This window comes from Schistocerca piceifrons, chromosome 1 (assembly GCF_021461385.2).
Source record: "Schistocerca piceifrons isolate TAMUIC-IGC-003096 chromosome 1, iqSchPice1.1, whole genome shotgun sequence".
NCBI lineage: Eukaryota > Metazoa > Arthropoda > Insecta > Orthoptera > Acrididae > Schistocerca > Schistocerca piceifrons.
The window spans coordinates 738,544,794-738,564,335 of NC_060138.1; the positions used below are offsets into that span (position 1 = coordinate 738,544,794).

Genomic DNA, 19,542 nt, shown 5'->3' on the forward strand with positions numbered 1-19,542 from the left:
GCAAGTCTAATAGAACACCGAGAAACCTGACCAAAAGACAATGAAAAGTAAATAAAACTGATGGAATGCTCTCACTATTACTTACATAATGTAATTTTACTTCCTGAAGATCTGTGAGTGAAAATGGATGATCAGTTTGTAAGTTATTTTTCTTATTTTTGTCATTTCTCATTAATAATGGTGTCTGTCATTACTTATCCTTTTCAGTGATGCTCTCTTACTGTAAATAAATAAATTTACAACTATTCTTTAAATGTTTAATTTTAGGGTGAGGAAGGAGAAGGCGAGGGTGAGATAGGTGAAGGTGGAGAGGAGGGTGGGGAAGAGATTCAGCCAGAAGAAAGAGAAGGGATAATATCAGATGAATCTGATGTATTCAATGAACTCATGAATGCTGGAGGTCAAGCAAGAGAAGCTGCAGCTATGATTGAGTCGCTGAAAGCATCTGTTAAAGAATTTCAGACGGTGGGTATGGTATTTTGTGCACATCTACAATTATAAATCAGTGTAATATGTGAAGTCAGTTACAATGTAAATTTTCTCGCATCTTTGGTCAGATAAGGAGTACCTAGGATAATTTGAAAATATTTGATTTTTTTTTTTTTTGCATTGCAATTTTTGTAGATGGTTGCTGTAATTGTGAACTGCTTGAATTACAGCAGTCACGTAATACTTTTTTCACACATTAAGTCAATATTATACAAAACTTCTGTAGCCTTTCATATAAAAGTTATATCAATAATCCTTTATATCATTGTGAAATGAAAGTCCATGTGGGAAACTGCAAACATTTTCAGGGGTGTTCTAGGGATATAGAGGGTGTTCTGAAACTATTCATTCAAATTAATGCAAGAAGTAGAGAACATCAATGAGGAACATATGGTCTCTGAAGTCGACTTGTAATGTTAGGGAATATTTGGTAGCAGTGCTGATGTTAGGTGTAGTGTCAGTGTTGCTGACTGGGAATTTGTACCGACATTCAAAACAGCTCTGTGTATGGTTAGTTGGCTCTGAGGTCTGCTTCACTGATTCATTTGCAAGCATCACTACCTTGTGACAACAATGGTAACTTCCTTGTAAACAGACTAGTCAGTCGCAGTCGTTACCACTTGTTAACCAACAGTGAACATGGAATGGCTCACATATGCTGACATAGCTGACATGCATCAGGTATAAAGATCTGTGAGTGAAAATGGATGATCTGCGGTGAGGGAGTGTCTGACAACACTTTTCTAACCAATGTGTTCCGCAACACCAAACATTCTGATGTCTGTATCACTTGCTATATGAAACAGGCACTTTCCACGCATTTATGCATGATACAGGTCGGAGTTGGAACAGTGTGAACTCCCAAAAGAGAAGACAAGATTCTGCGACAAGTTGACATAACTCCTAGTACACTTTTTGCACACGTCGTTGGTGCCAAACATGGCCTCGTGTGAAATGTGTTACATGACCAACAGCTTCATCCCATGCACCTCCGGCACATGGCAGCACTAGCACCTGAAGATTTTCCCCATCATGTGCAGTTTGCACAATGGCTTTTACAACAAACTGCCCTGCACCCTTTATTTCTGGCTGAGGTCCTGTACACCGATGGGGTTTTGTTTACTCATTAAAGCCCTTTCAATATCCACAATTTGTACCTTTGGTGGCATGTGAATCCATGAGGTATTTGACCTTGTGCTCATCAAAAGTGATATTGTGTTAATGTGTGGGCCAGTATTCTTGGTGATAGGTTGACTGGACCATATATTCTTCAGTTCTGCTTCAATGGATGGAGATCTAACATCTTCATGGAAAATGTGTTCCCAGAACTACTGGAGGATATATCTCTGAATGTTAGATGAAGGATGTATATCCAGCATGATTGGTCACCAGCCTATATCAGCACTGCTGTGAGGAATCATCTGAGAGCTACCATCGGAAATCAATGGATCAGCTGAGGTGCCCCTGTGGCCTGCCCACCCAGGTCAAGTAACCTCACTTCTCCAGATTTTTTCCTCTGAGGGCACATGAAGAAGCTGTTGTATGAAACCACTGTGGAAATGGAAGATAACCGTAATTACCCTCATATCCGTATACAAAAACAAATCTCCTGCGCCTTATCTTTCCAGTCTCCCACCACCTCCCAAAGACCCACAGTCCAGCCACAGAGGAGCATTCCCCTTGTAACTCTCCAGGACTGGGGCAACTGAATCTCTGCCAGGGTTTCGATTACCTCTCATCATGCCCCAGAATGAAAAATGTCCTGCCCACTATCCTTCCCACCCCTCCTACCATGGTATTCTGCCATCCACTGAACCTACACAATATACTTGTCCATCCTTACACAACCCCTGCTCCCAATCCCTTACCTTGTGGCTCATATCCCTGTAATAGACCTAGATGCAAGACCTGTCCCTTACATCCTCCCATCACCAGCTACTCCAGTTCGGTCACTAACATCACCTATCCCAACAAAGGCAGGGCTACCTGTGAAACCAGTCATGTGATTTCCAAGCTAAGCTGCAGCCATTGTGCTGCATTCTATGTAGGTATGACAGCCAACAAGCTGTCTGTCCACATGAATGGCCACTGACAAACTGTGGCCAAAAAACAAGTGGACCACCCTGCTGCTGAACATGCTGCCAAACATAATATTCCTCATCTCAATGACTGCTTCACAGCCTGTGCCATATGGATCCTTCCCATCAACACCAGCTTTTCTGAATTGCGCAGGTGGTAACTCTCCCTGCAATACATCCTATGTTCCCGCAACCCTCCTGGCCTCAACCTTCGTTAGTCACTGTCCTCACCCATCCAGCCCCCTCCCTGTTCCCATTCCAGCATTACACAGCCGTCATTTCACCGCCACACCCAAACTTTTAATTTCTTTTTATTTCTCTCCTTTCCACTACTTATACCTTCCCCCCTCCACACCTTCTCTCCTGCCCTCTGTCTAAACTGCAACACTATCCACCACTCCCACCATACTATCCCTCTCCCTCCCCGCCCCAGCCTCCTCCTTACCCCACCCAGTCGCCACTCCCATCATGCATTGGTGCTGCTGCTCGCATTGTGGTTTCAGTTCTCTGAGACTGCACTTGTGTGTGCAAGCTGCATTTGTGCGAGTGTGTGTGTGCATGTCTGTACGTGTGTCTACTGCTGACAAAGGCCTTAATGGCCAAAAGCTATAATTATGTGAATCTTTTAGTTGTGCCTATTGCAACTCAGCATCTCCACTATATGGTGAGTAACAACTTTTCTTCTCTGGTATTGTTACATTCCATCCTGGATTTTCCATTGTTTGATATTCATATGTAAACATTGTCTGTGGATGGGAAATAAGAATACATCTTCAGACACTCAATAATTTCTCAAAGAATTTCTCGTAAACCATGCATTGGAAACATATGTCAAAATTCCAGGCACTCTGCGAGTCTGAGAATGACAAAAAGCTTGGACACTTGTCAAATGAGCCAGTAGGCTGTGTTGTAAATGGAAGTGTGGTCTTCTGTTTCCAGCAAATATCTTACACAATGTGATCAAAAGTATCTGGACATCTGGCTAAAAATGACTTACACGTTCATGGTGCCCTCCATTGGCAATGCTGGAATGGTGTTGGCCCACCCTTACCCTTCACAACAGATTCCACTCTCACAAGCATACGTTCAATCAGGTGCTGGAAGGTTTCTTGGGGAATGGCACCTCATTCTTCATGGAGAGCTACACTGAGGAGAGGTATCGATATCGATCAGTGAGCCCTGGCACGAAGTGGGCATTCCAAAACATCCCAAAGGTGTTATATAGGATTCAGGCCAGGACTCTGTGCAGGCCTGTCATTACAGGGATGTTGTTGTCATGTAAGCACTCAACCACAGGCCATGCGTTATGAACAGGTGCTCGATCATGTTCAAAGATGCAATCGCCATCCCTGAATTGCATTTCAACAGTGGGAAGCAAGAAGGTGCATAAAACATCAATGTAGGCCTGTGTTGTGATAGTGTCATGCAAAACGACAAGGGGTGCAAGCCTCCTCCATGAAAAACACGACCACACCATAACATCAACATCTCCGAATTTTACTGTTAGCACTACACACGCTGGCAGATGACATTCACTGGGAATTCGCAATACCCACAGCCTGGTGTTGGATTGCCGCATTGTGTACAGTGATTTGTCACTCCACACAATGTTTTTCCACTGTTCAATCATCCAATGTTTACGCTTCTTACACCAAGCGAGGCGTCGTTTGGCATTTGCCGGTGTGATGTGTGGCTTATGAACAGCTGCTCAACCATTAAATCCAAGTTTTCTCATCTTCTGCCTAACTGTCATAGTACTTGCAGTGGATCCTGATGCAGTTTGGAATTCCTATGTGGTGGTCTGTATAGATGTCTGCCTGTTACATGTAACAACCCTCTTCAACTGTCGGCAGTCTCTGTCAGTCAACAGACAAGGTCGGTCTGTACCCTTTCATGCTGTAAGTGTCCCTTTACGTTTCCACTTCACTTTCACATAGGAAATAATGGACCTAGGGATGTTTAGGAGTGTTGAAATTCGTGTAGAGATTGTGGTGTCCCTTCCCTCCTCCTGCACTCATCAGGAGGAGACACAACTCGTAATGATGTTCATCCCCATCAGTATGACATGGAACAGCACCTGTAACTCTCATAAAACACAGCTCCTCATGTAGTTAAGAAATATTCTACTATTCGTCCATAATAGTCTTATCAGTTTGTGTTAACTGATAAATTGCAATTGTTTATCTTTTATCTTATGCCCAGTTAGTTTCGTTGAGCAGTGAAATCTTGGTTCTTAATCCTATCATTACAGTCGTTTTTCACATCATCCTTAGTGAGGATTAATAGTTGCTGTTCGTAATTCTGTTGCTATGCCATTGTTACATCAAATTATTAACAATGGTCCAGTGTAACTCCAGAGATCACTTATGTTGAAGTAACGTCCTTGTAACACACTGTAATGCTGATTTTTATATTATTCACCTTTCACTGGTGATATGTCATATGATATTAACTTCTCATGAGTCCAGTAATCGTGAAGTTGAGAACAACTTTTGATTGAACGGCGTATTGATTTTTCTTCATGACTTTGTATTATTGTATCCTACTCAAGACTACGAATAGTTTTACTTGTCACTGATCCATTACTATCAAGTTCGCAACTGTTCTTTGATCCGAAGGTTAAGTCCAGTAAATCAGTATCACTCAATTAAAATCACCATTGTGTTGATAACTGTAAAGATTACTTTATTCAGTCAAATAACTGAGTATGGCTTTAGTCTCTCTCTCACAAACTATCGAACTTTCACAACTGAAACAATCTAATAGTGTTTGCTTCCAGAAGACTATTGCAATAGTACTCTAGAGCGACTCAAGAGCAACTAACTAAACATTTCCATATCCGAGTTGCATTGTAGGCACATTGAATTTCCTTTTCGATGAGACTACAACTCTCTTCCATGGTAAATGTTATCTTTGACCGAATTACCTCCTTGGATTTAACCTTCATTCATATGAATTTAAATTTATTCTATAGATGTTTAAAAGATAATGCGTGACAACCCTTTCATTTTATCTCCTCTTTTTTATGTTACTCACAGTATTTAAGTGTTATAGTTGTTAATCAAAACATTATCAGTGTAATTATTTTTTTTTTATCACCAATAGATGTTGTCACTGTCAAGTGACCCACTTCCCTACTTTAAGTTTTCACAAAGTTGGTTAATTGGGGTTTTCTGTCCTTGGGTCGTTGCACATACCCCCTGGACGATGAAGTGGGTACATGACCTCCTGCTTCAATGTCCCTAGCCGGGTCAGATCCTTGTTTTCATTTTTCACACACACACACACACACACACACACACACACACACACACACAAAATTGAATTGTCACATAATGTGGTACAGTCATCTGAACTTAAGTTTCACAACTTATAAAATTTCATTATTATTGTTGAGTTCCTTTCTGGCACATCGCCACACTGACATTGTGTCTGCACCAGGCCATGCAAGCTGCAAACATGGCCCGGTTCAAAGCCAGTTTCTTCTTCTCAGGCACCGTGGCGAGGGTGATACAGCATCAGATCGTATAAGCCAGCGAGTATAATCTGATAACCCGTGCTCATCTGGTGACCTGCGTTGTCTAGTGGCTGCTCTCCTGGTAGACTGCACTAATAACTCAGTACAATCTACTGTAAGACGGTCCGGTCCGCATCACCACTCTCGCTTAATCTGCAACAATTAATTCACTCTTCTCTTATGCACATACATGGCACTACATGTTCATTGTTTTTATCATGGCACATTGTTTCCGCACGTAATTGATCATGTTTGTATTTAGTCTGATTAAGTTTTTTGTCACTTCACGTGTGTCTTATCGGTCTATTAACCAGTACAGTTTTTAAACACTGTCACTATTGTATTAGTAATGTTTATCATTGCAATGCCTTTCCCCCTTTTTAAGTCTATGAGTTGATCGATTTATATTTATTTACCTTTCCTCTTTATTTCTCTCTCTTTTCTCAAAATAAGTGATCTTTTCTCTTTTTTAATCAATTTCCTTATCCCGGAATGATCATGACAAGATGTTTCAGTGTGCTTGCGTACTTGATGCCTCGTTTATTGTATAACATGATGAGGCATGTTAGCAAAGAATAACCAACAAACATTAATATTTAACTTAAAATAGGCACATACTTAACTACTTAATAACTTTTAATAAAAGCTGTCATCTTTCTCAATGGCTTATTAAACAAAACTCAATGAACATGTTGCTATTACTCGTTAAACTCTTAATGGAACTCATTATCGTCTTTGATGACTTAACATTTACTTCAGTGTTATAAAAACTACTACTATTGATTAATTGTATCCAAATTCTACATAGAAAATTTCACAAACATTGTTCATATCTTCTTGCTTCCTATCTAATTCTACTTTATACATACAAAAAATTAAATTCTTGATCAATGAAAATATTTCTTCAATTATATATGAGGGTATACTCCTTTTATCTTCTTGTCATTTTCATCTTCCTGAAGGTAACTTCCTGCTTGTGGGATTTCAATAATCCTGTATGGTCCTTTAAATAAGCTACACCATTTTCTATTAATTTTTTTTCTTTGAAGATTTGGGATGATTACTTAATAATACACAATCCCCAACTTTATAGCTAACTCCTAAACCTAGCTTCTTATCAAACTGATTTTTTCAAAGATTAGCTTTATGTTGTAACCTTAAATACACTTTATGTATAACTTCCTCACAATCCTTTGTCTTATTACATAATTATGGTAATTTACCAAGCCACTCATTATTATTTTGCATATTAAATAAAATCTCATTAGGTGAATAACCAGTTGACATGTGTGGTAATTCATTATACATATCTTCAAATTTTCCGATTAATTCTATCCATCTTTGATGTTGGTTATACATATATGTTCTTATGAATTTGTTTACTACCCGGAAAACTCTTCCTATGGGATTCCCTGATGGGTTGAAGTGGGCAATGAATACATGAGGAATTCCCCATGTCTTCATTGTTTCATGCCACGCTTTACTTCGGAAATACGATGCATTATCAGAAATTAGCATTGCAGGTTTCCCCACTTTAACTAAGTAATCGTCTATAATCTTTCTTAACATAAGCTTCACGTTAGTCGATCATAACACATACAATTTTACATATTTTGTGAAAAGATCATACATCGCAAATACATATTTAAAATTTCCTTTTGCTACTGGAAATGGCCCACACGTATCACTAGACATGATGCTGAGAGGTTTCCTAGGTATAATCGGATACATCTTTAACACAATAATTAACCAGCTTCGCCTTTTGATGTAGCCTACACCTCTTGAGTATTTCTTGAGCTCTTTTCAGTAAATTTGGATAGAGACATAGTTGTTGTAATTCATTACACACTTACGCACTCCGAAATGCCCCCATCTCCCATGTGTGAACCACAATATGTAATCAACACTCTTTGAAGGAATGCATACCTTCCACTCATTCTTATCAGTTTTACGATAAAACAATATGCCTTACTGCAATTTATAATGACTATTAACTTTATCAATCATTCCTGTTCTTAAATCATTGATTATTTTTCTCCATTTACTATCTACTTTCTGCATTTTCCCTATTCGTGAACACATTTCGTTAACCTCTCTCCTATAGTGAAATATTCCTAACATCACCACCTTGAAATCCGTTATTCGCTCTTCTTCAACCTCATTGATTTTGGTAGTCGGTAACCTTGACAATGTGTCAGCGACAACATTGTCTCTCCTTTTAACATGCTTAACAGTTATGTTATATTCTTGTAATAATAAATCCCAATGTGTAAGTTGGCCCTGTAACATTCTACTCATCATTAAGAATGTCACTGCTTTATGATCACAGTATATCACTATCCGTTTACCATACACAAAATATCAAAACTTTTTTAAGGCCCATAAAATTGCTAATACTTCCAACTAAGTAGTACTGTATGAGCATTCACAACCTGATAAGGTTCGACTAGCAAAGGCAATTATTTTTATAGTTTCTACATTATTTTCATTGTCCATTTGGAATAATGTAGCTCCTAGTCCCATTTCTGCTGCATCTGCTGCTATGAAAAAATCTTTATCCATCTGTGGATGATGCAACAACGGAGCATTTACTAAAGCATTGCAAATCTTGTCAAAGGCCTCACTACAAGATTCTGTCCAGTGCCATGATATATTTTTCCTCGACAGTTGCAACAGACAGTCTTTATTTAGTAACTGCTGAGATACAAATTTTCTGAAGAAGGACACCAAACCTAAAAATGACTTAAACTGTTTCTTATTTTGTGGATACGGGCAATTCCTTATTGCATCCAACTTTTTAGGATTAGGAATAATTCCTTCAGGAATTACAATATGACCCAAGAATTTAATCTGATTTCTTCCAAATTTGGATTTCATTAAATTAACCATAACTCCATACTCTAGGAATTCTTCGAATACACGATTCATCAATTCAATATGTTCTTCCCATGTCTCTGTGGCAATCAATAAGTTGTCAACATATACTGTGACCTGCTCTAGCAACTCCGGACCGAGCACTGCATCTAAAGCAGTTATAAAAACACCACCACTAATGTTCAGCCCAAATGGCATTACTTGAAATTGGTAACTACGTCCTACATAAATGAACACTGTATACTTCCTTGATTCTTTAGATATCTTAGTTTGCCAATATGAGCTTCGGAGGTCAAGGGAGGTCAGGAACTTCACCCCATGAAATTTCTGTAATAGCTCTTCTAAGTTCTCTGGGCGAGTCCTTACAGGCTTAATATTATTATTAATATCACGAGCGTCTAAGACTAACCGAATGTCACCGTTAGGCTTAGTCTCTGCCAGTAATGGGCTTGAGTATTTGGATGTTGAAGTTTCAATAATTCCCCAGTCTATCATCTTTTTGATCTCTTTAGTTATGGCTTCTCTCTTCAACCAAGGGACTGAATCCATAGTTTTACAAAAAGTTGAATGAGGGTACGTTTCGATACTATATTCAAAGTCTTTAATTACACCTGTTTTTTGTATTAAATACTGGCAAAAATAATTGCAAGACTGTCTCTCAATTCAGTTTGTTGTTGCGACAATAAATATTCTGATTCTTGTATCTTTTCAGCGATACTTGATACACTGATCTCATCATCAGTTTGCCTAACACAATCATTATTCTTAAAATGCAAAGCATTAACAGGAAGACAATTAATGGTTAGGTTCTGGGAATATTTTCCTAAAATAATTTCCGTCTTCAATAAAGTTACCTTGAGTGGTTTGCCTTCAACTACAAAAGTACACACACCTTCCTTCATATCAATCACTGCACCATAATCATATGAAAAATCCATACCCCAAATACATGGCATGGACATTCTAGACACTACCAAGAAAGTGCACTATGTAGGCTATGCCTAATACACTCCTGGAAATGGAAAAAAGAACACATTGACACCGGTGTGTCAGACCCACCATACTTGCTCCGGACACTGCGAGAGGGCTGTACAAGCAATGATCACACGCACGGCACAGCGGACACACCAGGAACCGCGGTGTTGGCCGTCGAATGGCGCTAGCTGCGCAGCATTTGTGCACCGCCGCCGTCAGTGTCAGCCAGTTTGCCGTGGCATACGGAGCTCCATCGCAGTCTTTAACACTGGTAGCATGCCGCGACAGTGTGGACGTGAACCGTATGTGCAGTTGACGGACTTTGAGCGAGGGCGTATAGTGGGCATGCGGGAGGCCGGGTGGACGTACCGCCGAATTGCTCAACACGTGGGGCATGAGGTCTCCACAGTACATCGATGTTGTCGCCAGTGGTCGGCGGAAGGTGCACGTGCCCGTCGACCTGGGACCGGACCGCAGCGACGCACGGATGCACGCCAAGACCGTAGGATCCTACGCAGTGCCGTAGGGGACCGCACCGCCACTTCCCAGCAAATTAGGGACACTGTTGCTCCTGGGGTATCGGCGAGGACCATTCGCAACCGTCTCCATGAAGCTGGGCTACGGTCCCGCACACCGTTAGGCCGTCTTCCGCTCACGCCCCAACATCGTGCAGCCCGCCTCCAGTGGTGTCGCGACAGGCGTGAATGGAGGGACGAATGGAGACGTGTCGTCTTCAGCGATGAGAGTCGCTTCTGCCTTGGTGCCAATGATGGTCGTATGCGTGTTTGGCGCCGTGCAGGTGAGCGCCACAATCAGGACTGCATACGACCGAGGCACACAGGGCCAACACCCGGCATCATGGTGTGGGGAGCGATCTCCTACACTGGCCGTACACCACTGGTGATCGTCGAGGGGACACTGAATAGTGCACGGTACATCCAAACCGTCATCGAACCCATTGTTCTACCATTCCTAGACCGGCAAGGGAACTTGCTGTTCCAACAGGACAATGCACGTCCGCATGTATCCCGTGCCACCCAACGTGCTCTAGAAGGTGTAAGTCAACTACCCTGGCCAGCAAGATCTCCGGATCTGTCCCCCATTGAGCATGTTTGGGACTGGATGAAGCGTCGTCTCACGCGGTCTGCACGTCCAGCACGAACGCTGGTCCAACTGAGGCGCCAGGTGGAAATGGCATGGCAAGCCGTTCCACAGGACTACATCCAGCATCTCTACGATCGTCTCCATGGGAGAATAGCAGCCTGCATTGCTGCGAAAGGTGGATATACACTGTACTAGTGCCGACATTGTGCATGCTCTGTTGCCTGTGTCTATGTGCCTGTGGTTCTGTCAGTGTGATCATGTGATGTATCTGACCCCAGGAATGTGTCAATAAAGTTTCCCCTTCCTGGGACAATGAATTCACGGTGTTCTTATTTCAATTTCCAGGAGTGTAGTTCCATTTCCACCCGTATCTGCTTAATTACTCATTGCACTTTCACGCCAAATGCTCCTGATACTGTGCAGCCTGTTACTGGTAAGAAGAGTAATTTCTGTTGCTGACTAACCTTATTCAAACAACTAACCGTCGCCCCTGTAACTATTAGCACATTAACTAGTACATTATTTATCTTTGCTGCTACAATCGCTTGCAAAGTATGCCCTTCTTCCTTCGTTTCATTCCTCGGTTCTTTCATGAGATCTTCCCAAATATCCAATTCCGTATTATATTCGAGAATATTTACTGACGCATGATGCTTGCCTCCCTCCTCAGTACAAGCCACCCGAGGAAGGCCTAAAATGACTGGTACTAGTTTGACCATCCGTCATTCAGGTTCCTCGGCGGTTCATGTACCTCTACCAAATGAATTTCAGTTCCTGTTTGGGGCTATGTATTGCCCACAACTACATTTCTCCCATCTGTCAATGGTATGGGTCCAGTAGCACCAGAATACGTACCTGTTGTATTAGTATTCGTCCAACCTGTGTTATTCGTTTGATACATTCCCCAATTTACTTTATTTGGTGGCTCCATAGGAGCGCAATTATTCCTGCGGCCATCGTTGCAACATGTATTGTTTGATGATTGCTGCTCCCCAAACTTTCTTTTCCTATTTGTAGTCACAACGTTCACCCATTGAAAACCTCCTGCTCCTGGTACTTGGCTACGATTTCCTATGAAGTTCCCTTTAGCATATTTGTAATTCATATTCCATTTTTGATTATTGTTTTGTGAGCAATCCACCTGTCCACTATTATTCTTAAAGTTATTGTTACCTTGATTGAAGCATGGAGAATGGCCATTACTTCGATTACTATTATTCCATTGATTGCTACCCATATTATTCCTAGAATAATAATTACTATTATTATTCTGCCATTGTCTCGCATCTTCCATCAGCATATCAATCGAATCGATTGCTGATAGAAATCATTGTACATGATCCACATCAACTTGCTGTTGACTTAACTTGTCCTCCCAAGCAGCGACCATTTCAGCCTGTTGTTCTGCAAATTTATTTTCTAAGGCCTGTTGTCGATGCCTAAATTTTGCATCGATGGATACTTGCTGCTCCATTATCCTAGCATCAATGTCAGATAATCTAATTTCTAACATCTCCCACTGTTCAGAAAATTTAGTATTTAAAGTTTCTTGTTGTTCATAGAATTTAGTATTTAAAGTTGCTTGTTGTTCAGCTAAAGTTGTTTGTTGTTCAGCTATCTTAGTATTTAAATCACATATTTAACATTGATAATATAGCACTAAGTACATCTACATGTCCTGAACTGGTGTGTGCAACATTCATCATGCATTCATTGCCTGCTTTCTCCTTGGAATCAGAATTATTATCATCTAGTTCCATAACCTTACTTTCCATTCCAGAACCAGATACACTAGGAGTAATAATTTTGTCTGGCTTTGTAAAGCTATTCTCCACCTACATTAACAATTGTTCTATTAATCTCCTCATGTCCAGATAATTCACTTAATTCATCACCAGATTCTGGAATGGCTTTGTCAAAATCACTATATAATCTCCTACTTTGCTTGGACATGGAAAATCTTGTTAATTACAGTTATTACAATTACAATATTCAAACTACACTGCTTTTACTCTTACTTGACACAAGCACAATGAACATGTTACTGTTACCAATATAGTAAAATAATGAAATCTACGGTAGCTGAATAATCACATATTTTGATTAGAGCTTACTGTTTATCATCTATTTGGTGTTGTTGCAGCTTTGCCCATGTCTGTACTTATGTTGCTGTCTCGAACAACGTTATGCGCTCAAACAGTTCTCCAACGCATTGCGTTGCTCCGTACTTAGATACCTTGTAGTCACGAAGCATTGACCTTCACGTAGCAATCATAGAGGCATTGAGGTCCACACGTTGTCTCGGCTGGTTGAATCGCAAAACGATGGGTGGTCCGGCGTTGTCAGCCCTCATGCCAACTAATGTGACACTTGTCATCGTTGGGTCCCGCGTTGCAGGCGCCAGCTGATGTGACGATCCTTCCTTCCTCCTGCACTCATTGGGAGGAGATGTGACTCATAATGATGTTTGTCCCTGTCAGTATGACATGGAACAGCACCTGTAACTCTCATAAAACACAGCTCTTCACGTACTTAAGAAATAATCTGTTGTTTTTGCTTAACAGTCTTATCAATTTTTGTTAACTGATAAATTGCAGTTGTTTATCTTTATCTTATGCCCAGTTAGTTTCATTGAGCAGTGAAATCTTGGTTCTTAATCCTATCATTACGGTTGTTTTTCACATCATCCTTCGTGAGGATTAATAAATGCTGTTTGTAATTCTTTGCTATGCCGTTGCTACATCAAATTATTAACAACGGCCCAATGTATCTCCAGAGATCACTTATGTTAAAGAAACATCCTTGTAACACACTGTAATGGTGATTTTTATGTTATTCACCTTTCACCGTCAGTTATTCCTGTCTTCACACAGTCACTTAAATTGTTTAAAAGACTCAATCACTAGCATGAAAATACGTAATATTATTCCTTGACTCATGTAGGCGACACATCTGATTTATCTCTTGACTAATACTTTATTAATTTTTTTGTAATTAATTGTTTGTCCCTATCATGCACACATACCGATATGTCATTCGAGATTAACTTCTCATCAGTCCAGTAATCATGACACTGACAACTTTTGATTGAACGGCGTATTGATTTTTCTCCATGACTTTATATTATTGTATCCTACTCAAGACTACGAATAGTTTTACTTGTCACTGATCCATTACTATCAAGTTCGCAACTGTTCTTTGATCCGAAGGTTAAGTCCAGTAAATCAGTATCACTCAATTAAAATCACCATTGTGTTGATAACAATAAATATTACTTTATTCAGTCAAATAACTGAGTATGGCTTTAGTCTCTCTCTCACAAACTATCGAACTTTCACAACTGAAACAATCTAATAGTGTTTGCTTCCAGAAGACTATTGCAGTAGTACTCTAGAGCGACTCAAGAGCAACTAACTAAACATTTCCATATTCGAGTTGCATTGTAAGCACATTGAATTTCCTTTTCGATGTGACTACAACTGTCTTCCATGGTAAATGTTATCTTTGACCGAATTACCTCCTTGGATTTAACCTTCGTTCATATGAATTTAAATTTATTCTATAGATGTTTAAAAGACAATGCATGACAACCTTTTTCTTTTATCTCCTTTTTGTGTGTTACTCTCAGTATTTAGGTGTTATAGTTGTTAATCAAAACATTATCAGTGTAATTAATTTTTTTTTATCACCAATAGTTTTTGTAACTGTCAAGATGACTCACTTCCCTACTTTAAGTTTTCACAAAGTTTGTTAATTGGGGTTTTCTGTCCTTGGGGTGTTACAAGATGTATGACACAAGTGACATCCAATCACCTGACCACGTTCAAAGTCCGTGAGTTCTGCGGAGTTCTGCTCTCTCTCTCTCTCTTGATTTCTAATGACTATTGAGGTCACTGATATGGAGTACCTGGCAGTAGGTGGCAGCACAATACACCTAATATGAAAAACGTATGTTTTTGGGGGTGTCTGGATACTTTTGATCACGTAGTGTATGTGCAGTCTGGTGGGCTTGCAATGCCAACACATGAGGAAAATGTGATCCATTTGTATGAGGCATCATTTATTTGGCATGAGTAGGGAAGAGTTTTAGTTAATGTATAATTGTAATGTGAACTGGTAGCAGTGAAAATGAGATCAAGGACCTAAGAATACAGATGCATCACCAAAATCTGGACAAATCTAAATTTAAATTTCCTGCCATATTGCGTTTCCAACAGAGTTTGTTGTTTTCTGTCTGCATTTCCAATTGTTCTTGGTAAACAGTTGTAATCTCAAAATGGCCACGATGTTAGAACGAAGAGCAGAATACAATAAAAGACCTTCACACGGGGATGCACAGCAGCAAGTATGGTTTGCTTCTTTAAATACCTGACATTCACAATTTATAATTTTGTGGCGTAATATTCAGACTTAGTACAGTGAAATGAATATTCCTGTATACTGATGAAGAAGCATCACTTGAAAGAACACATCATGGGGAGTTCAAGTGCTGATTTTGGAAAATCCAAGTCAATCTTTGTGATCTTTGCCAAAGATTTTTGGTGTAAATGAACCAAAAATGCATGGAATCGTCAAGAAGGATCTCTGAGAATTCCTACACACTGAAGGTAAGATATGTGCTGTCCTAGACAGCTAGAGTGAAGTGAGTCAGTTACTGCAATTTACTTCAGTGTTTGATGAGCTCTGTGATCCTGCGGGGCAGACCATATTCTTCTGTGACAAGAAGATTTGTACATCAGAAGCAAAAATCAAGCTGAGAAAAGACTGCTGGCCCACATACAATCTGGAGATGCCCTCATTGTTTCCTGAACAAAATTTGTCACTGATCTTCATGTGCCAAGTGTTGTGTCCAGCAAGGGACATGTCATATACCCACATTTTTAATAAAAAAAAAAAAAAAAAAAAAAAAAAAAACACACACACACACACACACACACACACACACACACACACACACACACAAAGAAACTGTCACATAAGATGTTGATTTGAATGTTATTTTGAGTGATGTGAAGACACAAATAAAAACAGAACTGTCTGTAACTTATGTTTTTCATCAAGATGGTACGCTGGCAAAGCTCGATGTAGCACAGTTTTGATATGCCTGTTTTAAAAGAGCCTTCACTTGCTCAATGTTGGTTGCACAGTATTCAGTATTACACTGTAATACGGACTGTATGAGATCAGCCAAAATAGACACAAAGCCAACATCTACTACTGCAGTACATATTCATATGCCAACTAGCTCTGCAGATGATGAAGAGACTGAATGAATATATGATCATATAAGAAAATTATTCAGGTAGTTAAGGGAAAGGAGAGTTGATTGTGATTGATGACTGGAATTCCTTAGCAGGGGGAGGAAGAAAAGAAAGAAGTAGGAAAATATGGGCTGAGGGAAAGGAATGAAAGAGAAAACCACATTTCAAAATTATGCACAGAGCACAGTTTTAATTATCACTAACACTTGGTTTAAAGATCATGAAAGAAAGTTGGAGATACTGGAAGGTTTCAGATCGACTATATGATGGTAAGACATATTTTGGAACCATCTTATACAAAGTAAGATATTCCCTGGGGCAGACGCGGACACTGACCAGAATGTACTGGTTGTGAACTGTAGATTAAAAATGAATTATTTTCAAAATGGTAGGAAATTAAGGAGATGGAATGTGAGAGTTTTAGAGGGAGCATTAGGCAATGACTGGCTGATACAGGGGAAAGAAATACAAGGTAGCTTTGAGAGATGAAATAGTGAAGGCATTCAAGCTTGCGGCCAACAGGCCTTCTTCTGAAGTAGAAAACACACACCCACATTAGCACAAACACAACTCACAGGCATGGCCACTGTCTCTGGCTATTGTCGCTAGACTCACCCATAACTTTGTACGATGACAGTAACAGTGCAGTGGTGGGGCTAAGGAGGAGGTTTGTTGTGGGGAGGAGAAAGGATAGCAGGGTGGGGTGGTGGTAGGTACAGTGCTGCTTGTGGAAGCATGCAGGGATGTGGTGGTGACAGGGTAGGGCTGCTATCTGCAGTCATAAGGTTTGATTGGGGGGGGGGGGGGGGAGTGGAAAAGGAGAGAAGTAGAGAAGGGGAAAAGGACTAGTGGACAGAATAGAAGACTGTGTTGTGCTGGAGTGGGAACACTGAGGGGGATTGGTAGATCTATGACAGGGACTAGTGAAGTTTGAGGCCAGGTGGTTTATGAGAACTTAGGAATATCGCAGAGAGAGTTCCCACCTAGGCAACTCAGAACATCTGGCCTTGATAAGATGGATCTAGATGGTGCTGCTGTGAAGCAGTCACTGAAATGAAGCACAGGTGTTGGGCAGAAAGTTCAAGCTGTGTGGTCTAGCTGTCTCTTGGTCACAGTTTGTCGGTGGCCATCGGTGCAGATAGAATGTTAGTTATCATGCCCATGTAGAAAGCAGCGCAGTGGTTGCAGCTTAATTTGTATATCACATTACTACATTCACAGGTAGCCCTGCCTTTGAAGGGGTAGGAGCTGTATGCGAGCATTCTCTACCGTATTTATCAATGTCTCCCAAGCAAATGTAACAAATGGTTGTCACCAACACTTTCAGATCATAACCCATTTTTTGTGAGATAAGAATTGGTCTACTTCATTTTTCAATGGGCTGATGACTAAGTTGAAAGAACTAATAGTTAATAATTTCCACTCACATCCCCAAATCACAAGAGAGAGAGAGAGAGAGAGAGAGAGAGAGAGATTATAATAGCAATTTTGGGCCATCTGAAGTTTTGGTGTGAAATGGAAAAAACAGGGCTTCTCTAAAGAAAAATCTTAGAATGACAACATGTAATACAGATATAGCCTGATTGCTCATAAAGACAAAAAACACCAACATTTCACAATATTTGCAGTCTCTATGTCTTTAACTGAATTTTCTGTCAGTGCTTGGCAGAACATGTTAACAATATTAAAAAGAAAAAAAAACTTCCTGAAGTTCTGCAAAATTTTGCAGAAAATGCAGTGTTTTCCTTTTTAATAAAACCTATGTCTGTTTATATAAGAGCAATGATTAATGGAAAATCTCATATAAGATGTGAAACAAATACTAACAAAGAGATAGAGGGGCTGGCCAGTACTTACCTCAGCTCAGTACAGCCTATAGATACAAATAAAACAGAACTGAAAATTTACATTCCTAGCTTTCGGAACTTTGTTCCTTCATCAGGGAGGAGAGAGGGGAAAAAAGGGAAGAAGGGAAAGTGGATTCAGTTACTCACAACCCAGGTTATGAAGCAACAGGGAAAGGTAAACAGGGAGGGTAGCAAGGATGGAGGCATGGTTGTCAGAGGGAAGCCAAAGATACTCTACTGTAAGTACTTTGCCAGCTTCAAACCAAAGAGGATGCATACAGAAGTAAAGAGGTATATAGTATAAAGATAAACACAACTATGTAGGATGAAAAGATGCGTGAATGGCTAAAGAGGAAAGGGAAAGAGGAGAAGACTGAAGAGTGAATGGGAGTGAGGTTGTTTAACGTAGGTTCAGTCCAGGGGGATGGCGGGATGAAAGGATGTGTTGGAGTGCAAGTTCCCATCTCCGCAGTCCAGAGGGACTGGTGTTGGGTGGGAGAAGCCAAATGGCACATACGGTGTAGCAGGTTCCTAGGTCCCTAGAATTATGCTGGAGGGCATGCTCCGCTACTGGGTATTGGGCATCTCCTAGGCGGACAGTTCGTCTGTGTCCGTTCATGCGCTCAGCCAGTTTGGTTGTTGTCATGCCGATGTAAAAGGCTGTGCAGTGCAGGCATGTCAGTTGATAAATGACGTGTAGTTTCACACGTAGCCCTGCCTTGAATTGTGTATGTTTTACCAGCAGCGGGGCTGGAGTAGGTGGTTGTGGGGGGATGCATGGGGCAGGTTTTGCAGCGGGGTCGGTTACAGGGGTAGGAACCGCTGGGTAGAGAAGGTAGTCTGGGAATATTGTAGGGTTTAACAAGGATGTTACGGAGGTTAGGGGGGCGACGAAAGGCAACTCTGGGTGGTGTGGGGAGAATTTTGTCAAGGGATGATCTCATTTCAGGGGTTGACTTGAGAAAGTCATATCCCTGGCGGAGTAATTTGTTGATGTTTTCGAGGCCAGGATAATATTGGGTGACAAGGGGGATGCTTCTGTGTGGTCTGGGGGTAGGAACATTGTCGTTGGACGGGGATGAATGTATTGCTCGGGAAATCTGTTTGTGGACAAGGTCTGCAGGATAGTTGCGGGAGAGGAAAGCACTGGTCAGGTTATTGGTGTAGTTGTTGAGGGATTCGTCACTGGAGCAGATACGTTTGCCACGAATACCTAGGCTGTAGGGAAGGGAGCGTTTGATGTGGAAAGGATGGCAGCTATCAAAGTGAAGGTACTGTTGTTTGTTTGTGGGTTTGATATGGACAGAGGTGTGGATGTGAGCTTCAACAAGATGAAGGTCAACATCCAGGAAGGTGGCTTGGGTTTTGGAGAAGGACCAGGTGAAATTCAGATTCGA

General features: G+C 40.7%; 1 protein-coding gene and 1 long non-coding RNA gene across 2 annotated transcripts in view; one reads left to right on the plus strand and one right to left on the minus strand.

Annotated features, from left to right (window-relative positions):
- The window catches only part of LOC124711630, a 198,965-nt gene that overhangs the window by 51,458 nt on the left and 127,965 nt on the right, over positions 1–19,542 (plus strand). Inside the window, exon 3 of the mRNA XM_047241812.1 lies at positions 268–465. Coding sequence (XP_047097768.1) covers positions 268–465 — 198 coding nt within the window. The remainder of the gene's footprint in view (positions 1–267; positions 466–19,542) is intronic.
- Positions 1–19,542, minus strand: part of LOC124711635 — a 57,436-nt gene that overhangs the window by 599 nt on the left and 37,295 nt on the right. The gene's annotated exons all lie outside the window — the stretch shown is intronic.